The sequence below is a fragment of the Lissotriton vulgaris genome, chromosome 4_1, assembly GCF_964263255.1.
Source record: "Lissotriton vulgaris chromosome 4_1, aLisVul1.2, whole genome shotgun sequence".
NCBI classification, from domain to species: Eukaryota; Metazoa; Chordata; class Amphibia; order Caudata; family Salamandridae; genus Lissotriton; species Lissotriton vulgaris.
Genome location: NC_141691.1, coordinates 224,823,479 through 224,847,611, shown reverse-complemented (window position 1 = coordinate 224,847,611; position 24,133 = coordinate 224,823,479). Strand labels below are relative to the sequence as shown.

Sequence of the window (24,133 nt, the reverse complement as noted above, 5' to 3'; positions counted from 1 at the left end):
GTGGAACAGACTGAGGCAGGTGGGGTCCGAGGGCAGGAGAGGGGTGGGTGGAGGTAGAGGGGTGGTACAGACGGTGAGGCAGGCAAACACATGGCAGGAGCGGGGTGGGTGGAGGTACATGGTACGGTGGAAACTGTGAAGCAAGTGTATATAGGGTAAGATTTGTTGGGTGGAAGTAAAGGGGTGGGCCAGACAGTGAGGGTATATGAGGTCAGTTAAAAAAAAAGACAGCGCAAGCAAGACCTAAAAGACGTACAGCAACTTCATCACAGTCTGGCTTACCTCACTCAATAATCGAAAATCTCACGAATGTCAGACTTTACAATAATTCGTAGCATGAATGAAAAGAGCTGGGGGGAAAAGCTGTCACACTAAGCCAATGTAGCCCCCATAAGGTCTAAAATCAAATATCACCTGCACATTGGTAATCTTACTATTGGTTACTTTCATACAAAACCACTCTCCCACAAACTGTTTCTCGGGCACACTGTAGACGCTGACGGCATTGTAACAGTGAGTCCAGCAAATAATTGTGTACCCAGCAAATGGTTATATATTATTAACCCCATGAAGAAATCTGTCTCATATTATAACTGCCAAACAAGATAAAGCAATCGTTCCAGGCACACGTTCAATTGACGTCCATTTGCTCGCTCCTACGACAGCAAAATTACATTTTAAAGCGAGAGCAGGATTATGCACGACTCTGACAAGATCCAGAGCCTATCACACTGCGTTTAGGCAACTTTGCCAATAAAAAAACGCCGCTTAAAATAATAAGCACTTGTCTCGGTCCAAGGTTTAGACACTGAACGGTCTCAAAGGTGCACGATCATTCATTTCACACCGCGGTCAAGATGTTTAATACCAGTTTCCGACGCTTATAACACGAGTGTGGACACTATCAGTGAGATCTTGATTTACTTTAACCAAATTTGTAACGTATGGTTTCTATTCATTTAATGCTATCATATGTGTCTACGTCACCTATGAGGACTTGGATAATCTAAATATTTCATATGAACTTTTTCGGCCGCATGTCGATAGTCCTCGTATAGGGTGGGGACTTAAAGATCAGCAGAGAGAGGCAAACGTGTGCTAAAAGCATTAGGATGTAATCATCCCCTAACGCAGTAGGGAGGAACAGACAGGCTGCCACTGCCTGCGAAGCTTGGGTGATTGGGAAGGCTACGGTCAAGATGAGGGAGGCTAAAGTCAGAGATCTACTTGGACAGTGGTTACCTGTCCTCGTTCTTTCCTTTCTGTTTCTTCCCCATGGCGGCGGCGCTGTTGGCTTCTCGTGCTCTCTACCCGGCTTGCGCTATTATGGTTTGTGGTCTCTCTGCCCTCAACCCACGGCCCGGCACAGCCACACTGCACATATGGTAAGGAGGAAGCCGAAAACTGCGCATGAGCCTCAGCGTCTCCGGTGCGTGCTGATGACGGAACCGGGAATCCAGCGCTAGCTGAGACAGATAGAGCGTCCTCTGCTCAAATGCTGACCGCGGTGTATGCCCTACGCTGGAGCCCCGTTTCTTATGACTTTAGAAGATAAACCAGGCAGGGAAAGAACAGAAGGAACGAGCCGTGTGCACGTGCGCACCTAGCTCAGGTTTCGTCAAAATCCTGCGACAATGCGTGCGTGGTGCAAGTGCTGTGACAGTGTTTGAATTGAAACAGTAAAGGATCGAGGTCTCGAGATGACTAGATTGTGTCGCCATGTTTGGTGAGGCAAGTGCGCATACCATTTCCAACTAAATTGGGTTTTCTGTTAAGCCGTGGCAGGGCCGTTGTCTACAATTTGAACAGGTTAAAGTTGTGCAATACCAGTGCTGGCATAGTATACTGGGCAGCAGGTAACTGTTACACCTACGAAAGCTTTTCACAGAGGTTGACGGCTGTGCCTGGCTTTTAAGAGCCTGCTTCTCTCAGTCACATGACACTGACCAACTCGAGATGAAGCTATAACAAGCATTATCATAACTCGTACCATGATGCGGGTATCTGCTCTGAAATGCACACACGAGCGGGAGGGGGGCGGGAAACACACACACTGACAGCAAAAATACACGGAGAGCGGGAGGGGGGCGGGAAACAAACAGGGGGCGGGAAACACACACACGGACAGCGAAAATACACGGAGAGCGGGAGGGGGGCGGGAAACAGACAGGGGGAAGAAGGCACGGAGGGAAACAGCCACGATCTTACCTTCACTGCGAAGGATCGAAAATGGCGGACACAAGCTCCGAGATTTTTTCGGATTTGGGGGCGTGGTTTTGATGTTCTGAGTGACTGACAACGTCACTGTCTAAAGAACATCAAAAATTACGCCCCCAAATCCGAAAAGGACGGAGCTTGTTTGGAGTGACGCATCTCTCCTCCAATGGCTGGCCTCCGTTTAGGAAGCCAGCCAATGAAGGAGAGATGGGGCACGGAGGCGGGACCTTCGGCGCTACTCAGACTCATTAAATCTCATTAAATCTCCGGCCTAAGACTGCGCAAGCGCAGCCTTTTAGGCCTTCGACCTAAAAAGGAATGTGGACTATTGATGGGTGTTTCCGGAATGTACATATGACCATAGGCAGACAATGATGTAACTCACGGTTTACTGGAATGTGGATATTATTGATGGATATGCAATATGTACCATTATACTACGGATGTACCAACTAATGCACCCCGAGATGTACTGTGCTGTCACTAATAAAAAAAAATGTTTCAAAAAAACGAGGCTTGCCCTGTGGAGTTAGTACTCCTGCTTCACCAAATTGTTTCACCGTAGTCAAATCAGGACCTTCATGTGCATCGATCCCCTTAATTGTACATGTGATAAAAAGTTGGACAAGCCACTGAAGACTCGAGCAAAGCTAAAGTAAGATACTTGACTCGGTGTGAGTTTTTTGGGGTGTGGTGTTGGTGGGGGGGGCTTCAAGCCCAAAATGAGCCTTAATGTGGGTTCCATCTGCCACCCATGGCCACCTAGTGCATCAGCAAATAAAGGAAAAGCATTACATTTGAATGTCCAATGCGGAAGCGAACACATTTTCTTGTTTTCTTGCGGAACTGCAGTAAGGGGAAGAAAAAAAAAAGATTAGTGAAACGCTGCTTATCCAAGTGACCAAATTGTGTGATCCTAGGTAACTGTTCGATTTCACCATGCCTCCTTTCTTCACCCTGAAATGCAGTCTACATTATTCGATGTATAACAGCCTAAACCACACAAAGGATGTACAGGACACATGCCTTGCCCTCTTGGTTCAACAACGCCAAAATAGAGAGAACACGGCGGCAATCATGAATATTTCCAAAATCACGTTGAAAGTTAACGCTTTTAATAATAGCACTTGTCGCAGCAATCTTTAAGATGGCACTTCCACATGCTCAAGAAAATTCCTTTAAAAATTGAGGAGTCTTCATTGTCTAAGTTTGAGGCAAGTGGTGCGGGACACCTGTGCTTCTTTTCCTTTACTTCAGTCGATATGTAAGTAAATGCTGGTCTGTTTAACTTCTTACTGATTTTTAGTGCTCAGTCATGGACATAGCAAAGTGCTGCTTATGCAAGCAGCCCCCAGGGCCGTACAATGACATCCCTCCTAAGTATTGGAAATGTTTGGGCAATTTTTCACCGCTGAGCAAACCCTCATTGTGCCCAATACAAATTTTGCTGGAATGGTGAACAGGTTGTGACACATTTAGTGAGGAGTGACAACTGCGGACAGATTTTTCCGCAACTGTTGTAATGTGGGCAAATTAACAGCATTTAGGCATTTCAGACAGACGTACTTTGGTTTTACAAGCAGTTAACACAAAATAACTAAAACCTTTCTGAAGAAACAAATCCAACCAGGAATTTTGCGACTCAGCCCGCCTGCTTTACTAGCTGTGATCGGGCAGGAAAGCATGCCATTTATATACCTGCCAGCTCCAACACCCACAAAATTAAATAACAAGCATTTACAATGCAACGGTTTCGCCTTCGGAAAAGTTAGAGCTATTGGCATTGTAAATGACAAACTTTTTATTTATGTGTTGGTTTTGAAAACAGATAAATATATGGCATTGTCATTTACAATGCCAATAGCTTACTCTGTCGCAAATGCGAGACGTATTGCATTTGCACACACACACACCCACACAAGAGCCCCACACACACACAAGAGCCCCCCACACACACACGAGGCCCACACACACACCACACAAGAGCCCCCCCACACACCACACAAGAGCCCCCCCCACACACACACGCAAGAGCCCCCCCCACACACACACGCACACGCAAGAGCCCCCCACACATGCAATAGACCCCCACACATGCAATAGACCCCCACACACGCAAAAGCCCCCACACACGCAAGAGCCCCCCACACACACGCAAGAGCCCCCCACACACACACAAGAGCCCCCCACACACACACAAGAGCCCCCCACACACACACAAGAGCCCCCCACACACACACACAAGAGCCCCCCCCACACACACACGCAAGAGCCCCCCCCACACACACACGCACACGCAAGAGCCCCCCACACATGCAATAGACCCCCACACATGCAATAGACCCCCACACACGCAAAAGCCCCCACACACGCAAGAGCCCCCCACACACACGCAAGAGCCCCCCACACACACACAAGAGCCCCCCACACACCACACAAGAGCCCCCCACACACCACACAAGAGCCCCCCACACACACAAGAGCCCCCCACACACACAAGAGCCCCCCACACACACAAGAGCCCCCCACACACACAAGAGCCCCCCACACACACAAGAGCCCCCCACACACACAAGAGCCCCCCACACACACAAGAGCCCCCCACACACAAGAGCCCCCCACACACACGCAAAGAGCTCCCCAAACACACGCACAGAGCCCTCCGCTCCATTTGCATCAGGTGTGAGGCTCCTGACTGCTGACAGCCAGGAGACTCCAACAAAAGGAGGCTTATGACCTGCTATAGGCATTGTAAATGACAATGCCATTTATTTATGTTTTAAAAACAAAAGCATAAATAAAAATAATGTCATGAGCAATGCCAATAGCTCTAACTTTAAGAATGCCGAGACCATTGCATTGTAAATGCTTGTTCCCTTTTGGCGGCATCTATGTAATTGGTACACAAGCTCCTCCCGCTGCCAGTATTAGAATAAACCCTGTGGATTGAATGGGCATGAAGTCTCATCTCTCCTTTCACCTACCTGACCTTGTGTGATTTGAATGTAGGGGCGCTGTATTGTACAACGCTTAAAACCCCAATATTCCTAATCTGGCGCTTTTCAAAACCACCAGACACAATGAACGCACCTGAACGCCTTGAAGTGAACCACTTTGCAGGATGAGCTATGAAGGAACTTGATCCCGTCACCGGGAGGAGGATGTATGGTCAGTCGGGATGCCCTATGGTCCAGGTTTGGCACGTTCCAGGAATGGAAGTCCATCACTACAGCGCTGTCATCAGGGACATTTTAAGGATTTTGGGGGCTCTGGGCCAAACGTATTTTTGGGGACCATGTTTGGAACATCTTGGATTTATGATCCAGTTTCAGGTAGTTCGTGCCCTCTTTGGCCAGATCACTGACAGTGCACAGGGGCACTCGTCCAAATTCAAAATGTGTGTTTATATGTAATATTCGGAGACAGTGAGGTGTATTTAGAATATCGTAACATAGCAGCAGCTCACACATAAGAGGGTGCAGTGGGTTCGGTTTCACATCTCAGGGGGTTCAGTGGTACTGATCCCCCTCGAGCTCCAGGGAATTGTGGGTCCCAGGCTTCCTTAAGTAGTCTTCAGGCTTATGGACCGATAGCATGAGGGAGTCTCCGAGACACAGAGGGTGAAAGCGAATGAGAGCAAAAGAGTGAGGAAGAGAGGTAGGGAGAGAGGGGGTACGGAGAGTGTGAGGGAAGAAGAGAGGAAGGGAGGGGGGCAGGGGAGAGAGGGAGGGGCGGAGGGAGAGATGGAGAGAGGGGGAGAGGGGGAGAGAGAGGGAGGGAGAGAGGGAGAGCGAGAGGGAGAGAGGGGGTACAGAGAGGGGGGTGCGGAGAGTGTGAGGGAGGAAGAGAGGCAGGGGGGAGAGAGGCAGGGAGAGAGGCAGGGAGAGAGGGAAGGGGGGAGGTAGAGGGAGAGATGGAGAGAGGGAGGGAGGGAGAGAGACGAGGGAGGGAGAGAGAGAGGGACGGGGGAGAGAGGGAGGGACGGGGGAGAGAGGAAGGCAGCGAGGGGGAGAGAGGGAGGCAGCGAGGGAGAGAGGGAGGGACAGAGAGGGAGGGGGCGGGACAGAGAGGGAGGGAGAGAGGAAGGCAGGGAGGGAGAGAGGGATGGACGGAGGAAGGTAGAGAGACGAAGGGTGGTAGAGAGAGGGACGGACGGAGAGAGGGAGGGATGGAGAGAGGTAGTGAGGGAGTGAGGTGGGGTGGGAGGTGGAGAGGGAGGGAGGTGTTGAGAGAGGGGGACTGGAGAGAGGAATGGAAGAAAAGAGGGACGGAGGGAGGAAAGGAGGGAGGGGAGGGAGAGGGAGGGAGGAAGAAAGGGAGCGAGAGAGGAAAGGAGGGAGGGATGATGAGTAGGAGGGACAAAGAGAGTCAGGGAGGGAGAGAGGAAGGAGGGAGGGAGAGAGGGGGAGACGAAGGGAGGGAAGAAAAGAGTTAGGGAGGGAGAGGAAGGGATGGAGAGAGATTAAGAAAAAGAAAGAAGGAGAAATAGCAATGAAGTGAGAGGGGAGATAAAGTGAGAACGAAAAAAAGAACAAGAGCTAAAGAGAAAGGAGAAAAAGCAGAATGGAAAGGGGTGAGAGTAAGAGAGAGAGACACACATGTAGAGCAGGAGCGAGACAATGTGAGAGACCGAAAGAGAGGGAGCACGAGAGCGAGCGAGCAGGAAACAGGCAAAATAATAGAGATGAAGAGCTAGAGAGGGAGAGAAGAGACGCAGAGAGAGGGGAGTAGACTGTGTACCTTGTGAGAGAGAGGGGCAAGTAGACGTCACCAACAGCAGAGCTGACGCTCCCCCCTGGGTCGGTAGGTACTCACACGGGTCAGCGTGAGAGGCACAGCCTTGCAAGCGCTATGTTACAGTCTAACTAACTACAAAACAAAGCGCTATGTTACAAAGTCCAACTAAATACAAAACAAAGCGCTATGTTACATGGTCTAACTAAATACAAAAGTAAGCGCTATGTTACACAATCTAATTAAATAGAAAACAAAGCGTTATGTTACACAGTCTAGCCAAATAAGAAACCAAGCGCTATGTTACAAAGTTCAACTACATACACAACAAAGCGCTATGTTACACACTCTAGCCAAAGTCAAAACAAATTGTTTAAGGAAAACGAATCTGACATTAAAATCACCCGTGAAAAAGAGAAAGGAATGCTAAGAAAGGGTCCGACCAGAAATGCAGTTTAAGCTAGACCCCCCACGAAGCACTGACATTTCACAATAGCACTGACTGTAAGAAAGGGAGCGAGAGAGGAAAGGAGGGAGGGATGATGAGTAGGAGGGACAAAGAGAGGCAGGGAGGGAGGCTGGGAGGGAGAGAGGAATGAGGGAGGGAGAGAGAGGGGGAGACGAAGGGAGGGAAGAAAAGAGTTAGGGAGGGAGAGGAAGGGATGGAGAGAGTAAGAAAAAGAAAGGAGAAATAGCAATGAAGTGAGAGGGGAGATAAAGTGAGAACGAAAAAAAGAAGAGCTAAAGAGAAAGGAGAAAAAGCAGAATGGAAAGGGGTGAGAGTAAGAGAGAGACACACATCTAGAGCAGGAGCGAGACAATGTGAAAGAGAGACCGAAAGAGAGGGAGCACGAGAGCGAGCGAGCAGGAAACAGGCAGAATAAGAGAGATGAAGAGCTAGAGAGGGAGAGAAGAGACGCAGAGAGAGGGGAGTAGACTGTGTACCTTGTGAGAGAGAGGGGCAAGTAGACGTCACCAACAGCAGAGCTGACGCTCCCCCCTGGGTCGGTAGGTACTCACACGGGTCAGCGTGAGAGGCACAGCCTTGCAAGCGCTATGTTACACAGTCTAACTAACTACAAAACAAAGCGCTATGTTACAAAGTCCAACTAAATACAAAACAAAGCGCTATGTTACATGGTCTAACTAAATACAAAAGTAAGCGCTATGTTACACAATCTAATTAAATAGAAAACAAAGCGCTATGTTACACAGTCTAGCCAAATAAGAAACAAAGCGCTATGTTACAAAGTTGGGATCTCTCTGGGGGCAGTGGATAAATAGAGCTTCGGATGGGGGCATCCTTTAGAAGGGTTTCTAGCACCGGGAAGGGGCGTGAGATAGAGCCTCGAATCGAGATGCGACATGACTGGGGGGTAAGACCTGGGCCATGGGTGAGGGGAATAATACTTAAAAGAAATCTCAGCCTGTGGAGGAGAAAAACTGTAAGAGTTGGGAGGGTAGAGGAAAGGGCGCATGGCAGAGCTTGTCACTTGAGGCCGTGGTATATGGTTCCAGAAAATCGGGGTTCACCGTAGAGATTTTTGCTTTCGGCAGAAAGGGTAAGACACGCCAGGCCTGGGGTGGCCAGAAACCCTTTCTGATGTTACATAGTTCTAGAGGGAAAGGTGCTCTGGGAGGAGCAGGGAGTGCACGGACGCAGCCCCTGGTGGCTTGGTTCCCTCGCTGGCTCTGCTGGGGGAATGGGATATGTGCAGATGTGGGTATGAAAAGGTGGCATTGTCCACGCGGCCACGGAATATACGTGCAGTGGGATTTATTGAGCTGTGTTGTGACATCTCGGGTGTTACATAGTTGTGGAGGGGGGCGGATTGTGGTTCGGGGGAGGGTGCTGCCGAGTTCCTAGACTCGGGCTTGTGCTTTCTATTAGAAACTGCAGCTTTCCAAGGGTTCCAGGTCCGTATGCTGGTGTTTTTAGCAGTGCTCGTCATACAGGGGAAAGTGCCAATTCTGAAGCCCCACACACACTCATGCCCGATGTGCCTACCTTCACTTCCAGCAGTTACCCGAGTGGGGAAGCTTGTTTTCCATGAGCAGCGCAGACTTCCAGCGCTCGCCGTGGCTCCTCTTCTCGCGCTGGGCGGCGGCGGGGGGGGGGGGGGGGGGGGGGGGGGGGCGGGCACTTCCGGCCAGCCGCGCTGGGATTGGCCGGCCGGCTGAAGAAACCCCCGGGCGGGACGGGATACCAATATATGTTTGTGAGGACAGGGGGGGGCGGGAGAGGACGAGGGGGGCGGGCGGGAGTTCCTAGACTCCATTCCAAACGCTGTAAGGAAAAGCGTACAGTGGAGCATGGTGTATGCCTAGCAAAAAAGAAATACAACATTATATGTAGGCAGCTAAAAATATATGGGTGGAAATGCATGAACACATCTGAAACAAGGGTAATTAGCACGCAAAGTAAGACCGAGAATGGTGGATCCCGGCAGATAAGTGTACATTGAGTGAATATAAATTAAAACGGACGGCGGGAGGGGGCGGGAGAGGACACAGGGGGCGTGAGGGGGGAGGGGGGCGGGAGAGAACACGAACGGCGGGAGGCGGCAGATAAGTGTACATTGAGTGAATATAAATTAAAACGGACGGCGGGAGGGGGCGGGAGAGGACACAGGGGGCGTGAGGGGGGAGGGGGGCGGGAGAGAACACGAACGGCGGGAGGCGGCAGATAAGTGTACATTGAGTGAATATAAATTAAAACGGACGGCGGGAGGGGGCGGGAGAGGACACAGGGGGCGTGAGGGGGGAGGGGGGCGGGAGAGAACACGAACGGCGGGAGGCGGCAGAAAAGTGTACATTGAGTGAATATAAATTAAAACGGACGGCGGGAGGGGGCGGGAGAGGACACAGGGGGCGTGAGGGGGGAGGGGGGCGGGAGAGAACACGAACGGCGGGAGGGAGGCGGGAAACGTGCCGGGGGAAAAGCATGCCCAGGACAGCAGCAAGCACGGCCCGGCCGGACCAGACACGGGGGCGTTCCCGGCGTCCCGTGACGTCGGCAAAAGCCAAAGAATGTCGGGAACGCCCCCGTGTCTGGTCCGGCATTGACGGACAGGCCCCTCGTCCAATGGCTAGGCTCCGTTTATGGAGCTAGCCAATCGGACGGGGGGGCGTCTTCCATAGTGCTTACTATACTCATTAGATTTCTCTGGAGGCGGAGCCTAATCGGCTCCGCTCACCAGCGAAACCTAAAAAGCTGCCCTGATAGTGGAAGCAATGTGGGAGAGGGTCTGGACGCTGCAAGAGCACCCTCATTATGGTCCTCGGAAGTTGGCCAGAGTGCGCTCGAGAAAATAAAAGTTACGCCCGCGCATAGTAGCAATACTATTAAACATAGAACCCATGAGATAGTTAAAGCATGCATTGGTAAATGTATTCGGTTTCGCCTGAGTGGTTTATAATGAGCCGTTTGTCATGGGAAACCATAAAAAAAAAAATATATATATATATATATATATATATATATATATATGATGGACTACCAGTACTCTATTCAGTACCCGAGCAACGTAAAATCTGAAGAAAAAATGTATGCAAGAGCAATTTTTATATTCAATTTAAAAAATGACCAGTAGATGGCAGTGTGGTCCAGTTCTTCCAATCTGGGCAGAGTGACGCGAGATCTTCTCATGGGCTCTCGCAGGCACACTAATATAACTGCTCAAAAAAAGTTATAATGGAGTTCAAGAACTTAAACTCCCATCAAATGTAGCGAGATCAAATGAATACTCCTCAGTGGTGTCCCGATGTAACCGCTTTTCAAAGGGTGCAACCAGAAAAAGTAAACAAAAAGAAAGCAATGGCAATTTAACTATACACATTGTGAGTGTTGCTGAAAAGCAGAATTAAATGCAGTGAAAAGATAAGACAGGACTGACTGTAAAACACAATGAAGTCAAAAAGCATTAGCTAAATTCAGCTAAAGGACTTGGAGACAAGAGGGTAGGTAACCTGTTAAAGTTTATTTTATTATCAGTATTGACTTTTTAAATCTGCAACAATGCAGATATTTATGCCAGTTGTTGTAGCCAAACATGTTTTTCAAGTCCTCAAGAGCAAACATGAGTACAGGCATTGGGAACCTGCCACCAGAATTACACTTGGTCTTTGACTGCAGGCAGATGAACAGGAAACAATTTGCCATCCGTAAGACCTGCTTTTTTACAATCCCAGCTTGGTCCTCCTCCAGTGTCTTCTCTTGGAGTTGTACCTACAAAAAATAAATAAATGGTCATGGTAACATTTTCAACATGGCTGTTTGTAGATTGCACAAATACCAACACATTTGTCCATGTTGACCGGATTGATTCATCAAAATTTCTACCAGATGCAGAAAGAGATACAACGCAGAGTAACCTGTTTCTGGAGAACACCACAAGGTTCCAAAGCAAGGCATTAGGGCTGAAAACGAATGCAAGGAGAATCCAACTGAAAATGTATAGGGTGCCTCTAGGACTTATAGAAGCTAAACGTGAAACATATGTAACTGACATTAACTGCTGTGTTGAGAGGATCACAAGTCATTTGGCCCTAAAGTAGGTGTGATAACAATAGCGGTTAAATGGTCAGTGTCCAGATACATGATATAAGATGTCAAATGTAGCTAAGTTATTTTAGATGTGTTCCGTAATGCTACAGGAAAGCTCAGGCAAAATGTATAATTAATCCCAATCAAATGAGGAGCCAATTTTGGTGTAAAGTAATCTTCTCACATCATATTTTAAATAAGGTAAAACGTTCCTGCTCTGTACAAAAGAGAGTTCTAGTATCCAAAACACAATCGCAATTTACAGCTGTAAAACTGGTAGAGTAAAATGTGAAAGTAAATCCTGGCAAGCAGTATCAGACTGTTATAGACTGGAAAAATAACTTGAGCACACTTTAAACCACTCTAAATGTAAATCAAATTTAGATATACAAATTACCAATGACAAATTCAAGTGGCATGAGTACTGCAACATAACTACTATTGGCCAATCAAACACAGCTTTCCAAATAAGTTTAGGTGTCTCTAATTGAGACTAACTATCCCCTACAGTATCACGGAAAGCATGGAAGACCCACGAGACATTCATAATAGCCTTGCCCACTAAAGGTTTTTCAAATGCTTGTGGAGGAGCAAGTCAAACATTTTTTATATTAACCACACAAAATGTGCATTTGGCCATCTAACAAGTACAATGATGCAACTATGCTTATGATTATGTACGCACATGCTATACAGATTTCCTCTGGTGCTTTATTAGTATCAAACTCTACACCATGCCTTCCTGGTGTAATTAGCAGCCATTTTAATGCTGGCCAGACAATTCTTCCAAATCTCATAACCAAAAGTTCTGAGCAAAGTTCCAATGCTAAACTAGGATCCAACATAAAACGCTGACTTCAGTTCCAAACATATCCACCTTTTCTACAGTGTTAATTCAGAAACAGTTGGGATTTTAGGTCGGGTTACTGCATGCTTGGCTGTCGATATGACATCAGGTAAAATAGATTATTAAAAAATTAAGAATTAGAAATTAATGTTATGTTAATTTCGATTTATATAGCGCCAAATCACCAACAGGTCTCTTAGGGCTTGCTGTGGGAACCCGTTCTGGCTTTCCCTGCGAGATAACCCCTACTGGACATCCCCAAGGTGGAGACCAGACATCCCATCGCGGTGGGGCCGTAGTGGAGATTAAGCAAGCTATTGCCCAGAGTTGCAGAGTGTGAACCCATGATTCGAGTAGGCACAGAGGCGAGAATTATCGAGTCCGTGGACATTTTTGAGCTCAAGACCCTGCCGCGTCGGGAATTGAACCCTGGTCTGACCTCTGCATCAGGGTCTGCCTCCTCTAACCAGTGAGCCACACTTAATAGGTGTGGTTACTGAGTCCCATTTGTATAAATGGACATAGAGATGTGTCAATCAAGTAATTGTTTTGCTAGGCTGATGATGCAACATAACAAAGCTTGTTAACGTGTGATCTTTGATGCACTTTGTTGATATGACATGTTAACCACTGATAACGATATTTCAAAGTACTTGCCTCTCGATTGCCATACTTTGGTAAAGACAGTAACATTGTTATTAGCACCTTTTTGTTCAATTAGACATGCACTTAAGTATGCAAGGAAAACATTTGCCCTTAATTTTAAAGTTTTAGTAACTTGTGTCTTTCAAGAACTTGCATACATCAGTGTATAACCACATTCCGTTAACAATTGATCTAGAGAGGTCTAAACGTATTGGTTGTTAATATCTATTTAATATACTTTTTTCTTCACCCTCGCCACCGCATTAATGACCAAAGGAGTAAGATCAGAGCATGACAAAGACCTACTAGACCAACTGCTGGCTGTGGAAGTAAAAAAAGTGGTCCTGACCAACTGGAAAGATACAACCAAGACCTCATACAAAGGCTGGTTCAACTGGGTGACACCTCAGAGGCGCAGATAACATTGCTCTACAAAACTCGCCCTGGAGGCCAACAACCAGGGGGATGTGGAAGTAACTAGACATTTATCTAGATTCTTACGAACCCCCTTGAATCCATTCCAGCTCTCTCCTCCCCTCAGGGGAGGAGGAGGAGGGGGGGGGGGGGGGGGGGGGGGTACGGGAGACCGTGCGAGTTGGGACGTTGCCACCAAGGGCCTAAGAGGCACTCGGGGGGCCTTGTTGGACTACCAATCCTGCCACAGGTTAACTAGTGAGGTGTCAGCTTTGTCACATGGCTATAAACCCAATTGAACTCATTGCTACATAACCTCTTGTATACTCCTTTCACCCCTTTCTTTCCAGCTTCTTTCTATCATCCTTTTCCTAATTTGCCAGCAAGTCAATGTAGAGGGGATTAGCGTAACATACATCTCACGTACCTGTAATCACTGCAATACAAACAATGTTTGGCTAACCTGGTGACAAATGCTAATGTATCTGGTTATAAAAAAGTAATAAAATCAAGTACAAAAAAAAATACAAAAAAGACCATGTATTTATTTTAAACCCTTATTAGTCATAGGAACTCCATAACATTGACCTCCGGTTACAAATCCTGAACTGTGTGGTGTGCTGACGGAGAGATCGTGCCCCTTCCCCGAGCTGTTACCGGGTTGAGGGGGGGGGGCTTCTTATCCATAGATACGGGTAGGACCAATAATTCAGCCACACTATCAGCAAGGATCACTGGTTTTGTATTTCACTTTAATTATTTAGCATGTGACAAATGTTTACGCAGTAGCACATTGATGTCTTGATGAAAGCTGTACACCGTTGAGGGTCTTTATGGCTGAAACATGTAGACCTGTTTCCGTCTCACACATGCACTTATAAATTCACGCTGCATGTGCACTGTTTTTAATCCTGGCACCAGGAACGAGTCAAAGTGTTCTCAGTCGCTCTTGGTAATTTTAACATCACTATCCCCACATTATGTATTTTTTGTCGCGCTGTGCCATTTACCCGACCAGTTTTTTTCTCATCTACAGGATTTAGTTCATTCAAAATAGAGTAGGAATAAAACATACCGAAGCTCCTCCCTCTCAGAGTTGTAGCCCTTGGCGGGCCTAGGTTTTTCCACTAAGAGGAGAACCTCAGATGACCAAGCCTGCCACCGTTGGTGAGCGATAGGATTTAGTCCTAAAGAAGAGATTCCCCCATATGCACCAGGAGACAATTTGTGTCTTTATTTTGTATTATAGACCCCAGGATTTCTTGTGTTTGTCTGACTCCATACCAGAGCCAATAGATCCGTTTTTCCACAGCGAATGAAATTGTAGGTGGACTTTGATGGGGGGTTGGTTAGTACATTTTGAGGGTAGTGTTAATCCTTTTGTTCGCTGTGGAGGTGCACAGTTGGTTAACCCCTTCGATGCTGATGACGAGCTCAGCTCGTCAGCCACGGTGGTCGTGTGCGGATGACGAGCTGAGCTCGTCATCTAACGCGGCTTTTAGAAAAAAGCTGCGTAGCGGGAAAATAACCGCCGCAGCGATGCGGTTAAGTCTTTTACGGCAAGATCTGCACTTCCAGGTGAGCAGACAGGGTTTGAACTCATGAAAGCACCTCTGCTTATACAGCTGTATGTTAATTTCACAAGTTGGAACACCAGTTGAACAAGATGGGCACATGGTGTTGATCACCTGTCCCACCCAGTCTGAGCGCAAAACTAGACGACACTGCCACAACGCCACTAGTAATGTCTCATAGTCAATCTTTAAAGACATGACAAAAGCCAAGCATGTAGTATCCACAGCAAGCTTCCAATAGCATTGCAACAGCCAGTGGAGTGTCCAAGTAAAGCTCTGGCCACTTAAATTCTTACTCCAGAACTTGTGTGAAATTAAATTAAAGCTGCCTTAGGATCCGGGAAGAATTCTAGAGCCCAAAAACACTTTTTGCTGGAGGGTGGATACCGGTGAAAGCCCCACGGAATATAGCGCGCTTTCTTTCAAGAATACACCAGAGCTGTGTCCAGGCACAGAGGTTGCCAAGCGCAACCAGTCTATGCATGTCAGAGCCCAAAAGATGCCAGGCCACCCCTCTTGGCCTTGTAGTCCACCGCTTGGTAGTGATCTGTGTTAACATACTGCACCATGGTTAAAAAGAAATACACAATTTTCACCCGTCAGGAGCGTCCTTCATCTTGCACTATTGCCCTTTTTAACCAATACTATGGAAGCTAATAACCAAGAGATTGGCTCTGTGGCACAACACAAGGGTGTTATTAGAGCAGCTGTATTCTAGGCTTCCAGCAATAGCATTAATCCTAAACCTGTAATCACTTCCACATTATATCCTACAGTTGATGGATCCACCGCTCATGAGATATAGGTCAACTCCGGTGTCCTAGAGACACCATTCTCCATGGGCTCATTGGATGAAGCTGGAAAACAGTCTACATGTGTACCACGCTAAAGAGAAATATCCACTGCCAAGCGTACAATGAATGCGACCAGGGGCTCATAAATTAGGATAACTTGAGGGACCAATATAGTTTATTGACTTTTACTGAGAAGTTACAAGTCGCTGGATAAAGTATTATGGGACTCCATTCAAATTTCAGGGTTTCTACCCTCTACTCCAACATTGTGTATTGTTCTATCTATTAGCACTACAGTGGACAAGTAATTTGTCATTCAACAAATCTGACACCTTTCCGTCTGATACGACTTCTGATATACCAGCAAGTAAAAATTAAAAATAAACTACCAGTGGCAACTAAGAAAACATTTGCAATTCAACTACCACTGGAAGCGACACTGTACATTACCGTTCTTAAAGGTGTCCCATTATTAAAGCCACAGACTGAATCAAAGAGCAATTTACAAAGTAGCTCATTGAATAAAGGGGAAACAGATGACAGTCACAGTGCATGATTACTTTAATATGCCTCAGAGGATGTCTTGGGTATGAAATAGTCCAAAATCTGATGCAAATTATAACGTAATCAATTTTAAGAATCGTGGTGTTGTATTGCATTCCTTCAACAGAAAAAACAATTTGAACATTTCACAGAATTCAGGTGGTGCACATTTGTTACTTATAGACCCAGATTTGTTTCTCCAAACACTTCTTCAGATGTTTATTTCCCCAAGTCAGAGGTATCCCATTAACCTATTCGGTTCCGGTCAAATAGATCTGCTGTGGTGGCATAGGATACTTGCATCGATTGACTTAAGTAATAATCGAAACTGTGCATTTCTCTACCAGTTTAAATACAGTTTTCTGTGGGTCCTGATGTAAATTAGCCAACTTTCTCTAAAGTTTCTTCCGAATGATAGGAGTGCATTAAGGCCATTTGCACATTATCCACATCTAGTATGAAGTATTCTCCCTAATATTGGTGTTTTGTTGATCACAACTGTCCCATAGAATATAGGGTGTCTAGGGGTCAAACGAAAAATCTTAATTGGCTGGCTCATGGGAAACTACTATCTAATCCATTGTCAGAAACCGGGCTAATGCCCCTCTACACTTCACACTAGAAGTGGTTTTATTCACCTGTTTGAGCTTCAGTTCTTTAGCAATTTGCTTTCGTTACTGGTTCTAGCAGGGGACCTAATGTGATGGATTATTGCCAAAAGGATATCCTCAGTTTTCGCCGACTTTAGTTTCAGGCAATTACCCATCCAGTTACTCATCGCTCACGCAAGTTCTAAAAGCATGGCCAAGGTTGTTCGAATGTTTTGCTAATGGCACCACAATTTGTGTCTCATCTGCGTAAGAAGCTCGGGAAATACAGCCAAAAAAAATAATAATAATAATACGTTTAGCTAGTGGTGTGACAGATTGAACAGCATTGGGCTCAATGCAGAGCCCTGTAGGACTCCGCAAGGAGAAAGGCTTTGAGATCAATTTTCCCAATGCCACTTGTTGTTGCCCATTTGCTAGAAAGGATTGAAGATTAAGTGCAGTATACTCTATCCCCAGTTTCTGTAACCGGTCAACCAGTTTTGTGGTTGAACCTATCGAACTCAGCTGAGAGGTCCAATAAAAACAAAACAGCTGCTCCTCCACTATCAAGCATTTCTCGGATTTCCTCTGTGGCTAACACCAACGCAGATTTAGTACTATGGTTTTTCATGAACCCAAATTGGGTGTTATCCAACAAACAGTTTTCTTCAATATATTCAGATAGCTATTCATTACTTTTTCCACCAATTTAACGGCAAAGGGAAGTCTGTACCAGAACAACTATCGTCCTATCTCCAGAGTATTGAGATTGTCACTTTTAGGAAGAGGCAGATTTCCTGTGCCCTGGGAAAGCACCCTCAGAGAACATTATATTGAAAATTTGCACAAGATGCTGGCCACTTGTGCTGGAATCCTATGCATTATTTTTGGAGGACCAGGGTCTTCCAGAGCACCAGATTCAATTAATGGAATTAAATTCCTAAACTGTTCTTCAGATGGCACCTTAAAAGCATGCTCTATTCGGTTTCCTAGAACTGGGGAAAAGTACCAAATGGATTGATCTCTAAAAAAAAATCCATACAGGAATTAAAGTTACAGTGTGATGACTGAATACACCTTTGAGGTAAAATAATCCAACGTAAATTCTAATGGAAACACTCCCTGGAGAGTGGGGTCATGCAAACAAAAAGCTTGACATTTGACTTATCTGGCTAGAAGGCTCCAAGTATATTTGAAAGACTTGAAACAATACCACACAGTTAAACAAAACCTAAACAGGGTCACCTTTGCATAACCTAGGTTTTCATCTTTATTTGTAGCTCCACAAGTACATCTCATCTTGTCAGTCCAGCATCCTCTACCCAAAGTTCAAACTCAAAAAACCCAATCGTTCAACGACTTACTTAAGCGTTGAGTCACCGTTCAACCAAGCTGACAACCAAAATCAGTCACAATGACAAATGTAATCTTCAGCAACATAATCTGAACATCTACCGCCTCGCTTTACTCAAACCATTTAAAATATACAAAACAAGTTAACATGGCGTCAGGAATTTCTGTAGATGTTAAAAACGAAAGACTTCATCTATGTACAAATGAAATCAGAAAAATGTTTTAACAGCTTTACTCTCAGCAGGATTAATGGCAACGCTACCACAAGATGAAGCGCTGTAATTGCAACCTGCTTTTGTGCTAAAATACACACGACAACAACAGATGCATTTAAGGGTCTTCTGTAATGTTAAAGCTAATATTTTCTAAAAACTTAAAGCGCGGTCTCCTCATTATTTTAGTCTCAGCAACGATTGGGCTGAAATAACCACAGATAAGTAGTAACAGAAAAGCTAATGTTAAGTTATTTTAACAGTTCATTTACAACGGTGCCAATTAGGTCAGTTAATTCATTAAAATCGTAGTGGTTTTATAACGGGGCATCAACTCGTTAAGAGAATAAGAAGAGGTTTCCACGATTCTCACTAAAGCAAACTGATAGACGGTGCATTAAACTTTCCTTGTCAAGTGACAGCCGGCTACGAGCAGAAACACATACCTGATCTTGTTGCCGGTTTTCATGCGGATCCACTGCGGGATAGGTCTGTTCTGCTTCTGTTTCTTAGCGAGGAACCGCTTGATCTTGAACGTCTTGTGGGAAGACTGAAAGAAAGTATATATGGTGATTCAAACACTGCACGCATACACAAATCAAATCAGCACCGCTCCCACGAGTAACCCCGTCTGCAACAACGAAAACATGTCATAAACGACCCCGGAAGCTTGGAATGCAACCCCGACTACACCCGCTGAGGAGGAACAGGGACACCGACCAGAGTACGAGCCGCTGCAGTTACACAACGGGAGTCGCCATAAACTGGGACCCGGACCTGCGCTGGAGACTGCAGCAACTAAACCCTGCGGGGACTCCTAACAACCACAAATCGAGACCTGCCCGCCCTGGGCTTTAAAATAAAGAACCCAAAGTCTACGGTAGGCTCCCACGGGTCTTCCCATCAGGCTGCGACGTCCCTGCCTCCAGTATGCAAGCGGATGAAGCCGGATTTACTTACCATGGTGAAGATCTTCCACCCGGTCACCACAATGGCGGATCGGAAAGAGAAAGAAGCTACGAAAGGTCAGAGACTAAAGAAGCGGAACCAGCGAGCCTGCGCGGCTAGAGCGGCTAATGCAAGGAAAGCGCTGATACATGCAGCAGCGACATCTAGCGGCCAAGACTCGGATAGAGAAAGGTAAATGCATAATTTTTTTATTTTATTTTATTTAATACATTTTTATGAAGCGCGGACTTTACCCGAAGGTGTCAGAGCACTGTACAATAGAACAAGTTACGTTACATGAGAGAAATGTTACAAAAATGTATACAAACAAACACAGCAGGCCATAGAAACAAAACAACGCAGGCAAAAGGAACACAATATTAAACACAGCGAGCACAGAATGTACAAATAAAAATATAAATATATATGACAAATTTGCAATGACTAAAGAACTTCCTGGCGGGGTCTGAGAAGGAAGGAATTAGTTCTGAAAGTGTCTTTGGAATAGAAGAGATTTGAGAACGCTTTGAAAACGTGCACTTTGTGTCTTTTTAAATTGCATTGTGTCTTTTTAAATTGCATTCTGCAAACGTGCACTTCGTGTCATTTCAGTCATTTTATTTTGCATTCGCAGCTAGCGCTCAGGTTGTATTGGTGTTTGGCTTTGTAATTCGATATTTATATTCTGTTTGTGCCGGTGCCACTGCCCTCAGCGTCTCTCCTCCCTGTGCCCCAATCTCGCCCAGGCTCAGTTTCGATTTCCCCACCATTTTGTTTGTTGTGCCTTAACCAGCACCTCCAGCCCGCCTCCCGCCTCCCAGCTGCCCCTCCCTCGCTCCGCCCCACCCCCTCTATCCACTTATGCCAGAACAGCTGACGTGCAGCGGTTACGCGCTGCGGTCGCGCCCTATGCGCACCGAAGGTGCGCCAAAGGTAAGCCCGTCTACGCCCGTCCGCGCCTGGACCGCGCCCAGCGCCAAACCCCCTGGTCCTCGCAATACCCACTCCACCCGCATAACGTTTGACGCCGCTACCCTCCTTGGCCTCAACCCTGGACGCACACCACAATGCTGCGCAGCTGCCCCAGGACACACTCATGGTCCATTCACCTGCCTCTCCTGCAAGTTCGCCTGTACCAGGACCCACACCAAACCCACTACCTCCAAACACAGCCCCAACTCCAACCACCTGAAGTGCATCTTGCTGAACACCCGCTCGGTCCACAGACACGCCACTGAACTCTGGGACCTACTCGACACTGCATCGCCGGACGTCGCCTTCCTTACAGAAACCTGGATGAACGCCTCATCAGCACCCGACATCGCCATAGCCATCCCGGACGCTTACAAGATCATCCGAAAAGATCACACCAACCAAACAGGAGGAGGCATCGCCATCGTCCATAAGAACACCATCCAAATCACGACCAGCTCCGACGTTAACCTCGCGACCGCCAAACACCTTCCCTTCCAGATCCACACCGACCCCAGGACCACACTTAGAGGCACCCTCATCTACAGACCACCAGGAACCCGCACACAATTCAACGAAGACATCACCGATTTCATCTGCCCACATGCCCTCACCTCCGAGAACTACATTCTACTGGGAGACTTCAACTTCCATCTGGAAAAGAAAATCAACAGCAACACCCCCACCCTTCTGGACAACCTGGCCAATCTCGGACTCAAACAACTTGTTGACACCCCCACCCACCTCGCCGGACACACGCTTGACCCTATCTTCACCTCCAGCAATCACATCTCCTTCGATCACACCACAGCTCTCCATTGGACTGACCACAGCTGCGTTCACTTCAGCTACAAAAAGACCACGACCCACAACCCCCCACAACCCATTCCTCAAAGAAACTGGAACAAAATCACCACCGACCAACTCCTCACATCGCTAAACCATAACCCTCCTACCATATCATCGGACCCAAACCAAGCTGCCACCAAACTCACACAATGGATCACCCACAGTGCTGACGCACTAGCACCCTTGAAAAACCATCAGATCAAACAAGGTAGCAAAAAGGCCCCCTAGTTCAACGATGACCTTAAGAAATCCAAAAAGCTATGCCGTACCCTCGAGAAAACCTGGAGAAAAAAACCCAACCTCTGACAACCTGACCACCTTCAAGGACGCCAACCGCAAACACCACCAATTGATCCGATCCACCAAGAAATCAGCATTCAGGGATCGACTCGACAACAACGCCCACAACAGCAAGGAACTGTTTAACATCGTCAAAGAATTTTCCAACCCCACCGCCGGCACCAACGACATCACTCCCTCCCAAGACCTCTGCGACTCTTTATCCTCGTTCTTCCACAACAAAATCGCCGACATACATAACAGCTTTGAAAACCAGTCCGATGAACAGCCCACTCCACCCACCACCGAACCAAAACAGCACCCTCACAACCTTTTCGCCTGGAACCCAATCTCCACTGAAGACACCATCCGCCTGATGAACTCCATCCACTCAGGATCGCCAACCGACCCATGTCCCCACCACATCTTCAACAAAGCAGACTCTATTATCGCACCCCATCTCCGCGATGTCATCGACTGTTCCTTCAACTCCGCTACCTTCCCGGAAAGCTGGAAACATGCCAAACTCAGCGCCCTTCTGAAGAAACCCACAGCAGACCCCTCTGAACTTAAGAACTACCGCCCCATCTCACTCCTCCCATTTCCTGCCAAAGTCATTGAGAAAGCCGTCAATAGTCAGCTCGCTGCCTTCCTTGAATCCAACAATTCCCTCGACCCTTCACAGTCCGGCTTACGAGCCAAACACAGCACCGAAACCGCCCTCATCGCAGCTACAGACGACATCCGAACGCTACTGGACAACGGTGAAACAGTTGCCCTCATCCTACTCGACCTCTCCGCCGCCTTCGACACAGTATGTCATAGCACACTCATACAACGCCTCAACAACGTAGGAATTCAGGGGAAAGCTTTGGATTGGATCATCTTGTTCCTTGCCGGAAGAACCTAGAGCAGGGGTCTCCAACCTTTTCTGTAGTGAGAGCTACTTCTGATCAGTGAAAATCGTCGTGAGCTACTATAGGCCAAGCACCTCGCGCATTATTTTTTTTAGAGACCGCCCGCGCCCAGTTTCATTGACTGTAAGCCTAATTTCTTCGGAGCCCATAATGTGGTTTGAACAAAAGGGACCACACTCTTTCTTTTGAAACTACAGACAGCTACAGGTTGAGCCACCTGAAGCAAAAGCTTTTCTTGCATGGCAGACTTACTGGAAAGTGTAATGAGGTGCTGCAGGATACATGCCTATAACCTCCTTTTGAGATCCTTGATCAACTTGCTCACACACTGCAAAAGCAATACCTCAACATATATTCCTTACCAAATGTTATTTTTTAAGTCTAGCTTAGATGTGCAGTCACTGGTTTTCCAAAAAGACACCAATTTTATTATGAATAACCTCAATTATTTCTCCCTCAACACATACTCCTTTTTTTAACAGTTTTAAAATGTCCCATCCTGGTTCAGATTTAAATAATTTTGAACTGTTTTGATTCATTATGGGGCTTTATTCTCTCTGTATGTAGAATACATATTTTTCAACTTAATACACTGCCCAATCAAGTGCAAGTTTCACTGAGTTTGTGAAAATAAATACAATTTCTTTTCTTTTTTTTTTTTTTTTGAAAACCTTTATTAAGCTCTTTGCACAGTACAAATACGGGCCCACAACCATCCGGCCGGCCACAACACTTCTGAAGCTTGGTAGCAAAGGATACGTCCACTCGGTAACACGGCAGCACAGAAAAGCATACGAATCATGTTACAATAAATCTACGTGCGCCGAGTGGCAGGAGACAGTGAGGTTAATTTTAAAAATTTTGCATGTAAGGAGATACAGAAGCTAAAAGGATCAGTGCACAGTACAGACAATCATATGATGAATGGGTAACGGCCAGCAGGAGAGACTACTAGCAGGAAACACTTCTAAAATGGCGGCACGATACTATAACATCAGGATAGAGACACGCCGCGAGACGTGCCACCCAACCACTACCCATCTAACACCAGTCCCCACCACTGACCCTAAAAAGACATAAGAAAAGAACGGTGAAAGAAAAAGAAGGCCCATAGAAATTAAAAACGTATCAAAGAGGACCCCCCACCCTACACGCATGCCGAGGCTATGGCCTACCCCCCCCCTAGCTACGTGTCTGTCGCCCCAGAAGAACCCGAAATATAGAAGTAAGAGAAGAGAAGAGAAAAAGGTCCAGAAAGTCACGAATGAACCCAGGGAGAAAGGAAGAGTGCAGTACCCTATTACTCCCAGGAAAAAGGAAAGGGGGGGGGAGGAGCCCACCCAACAATCGATCACCCGGACTCCCATACCGCCCATATAACCTACGCCAAGTACAATACAGTGTCAATGGACCCCCGTTAACCCGGTGGCTCCGATGCATTACCACCCAGCACCTCAGAACCCCACAAGTCCTCGACCCAGCAGAAAAGGGAAACAATAGGCGAAAGCACAGCAACTTGTAGCAAAGCACAGGATACCAAAAAACTACTCAGCCTATACTGCAAAAACGTGTGTCAGTCCAAGTCCCCGCCAGCCAGTCTTATCAAAACGCCACCAGGCACGTCTTCACCCCTGTCCGGACCGGCTAATGCGGGTGCGGCCCGTCCATTGCTGCGAGTCACCTTCAGCCAGGACAAAGG

At 46.8% G+C, this 24,133-nt stretch overlaps 1 protein-coding gene and 1 non-coding gene across 2 annotated transcripts; both read right to left on the bottom strand.

Moving 5' to 3' along the window:
- Positions 1 to 10,916: 10,916 nt before the first annotated feature.
- RPL39 (ribosomal protein L39) lies at positions 10,917 to 19,562 on the bottom strand. Its single transcript, XM_086918543.1, has 3 exons — positions 19,430 to 19,562; positions 18,916 to 19,019; positions 10,917 to 11,179 (listed from the first exon to the last, which is right to left on the bottom strand). The coding sequence occupies exons 1-3, from the start codon at positions 19,430 to 19,432 to the stop codon at positions 11,131 to 11,133; spliced, it is 156 nt and encodes a 51-aa protein (XP_086774669.1). The 5' UTR covers positions 19,433 to 19,562; the 3' UTR covers positions 10,917 to 11,130.
- Positions 18,420 to 18,553, bottom strand: LOC147718596 (small nucleolar RNA SNORA69). Its single transcript, XR_015295505.1, has one exon. It is a non-coding gene; the product is annotated as a small nucleolar RNA SNORA69 (small nucleolar RNA).
- Positions 19,563 to 24,133: the final 4,571 nt, after the last annotated feature.

Excerpts from the sequence above, each read along its gene's own strand:
- RPL39 (XM_086918543.1), bottom strand. Across the intron at positions 11,180-18,915 it reads AAAACCGGCAACAAGATCAG|GTACAACTCCAAGAGAAGAC; the intron begins GTATGTGTTTCT and ends TATTTTTTGTAG.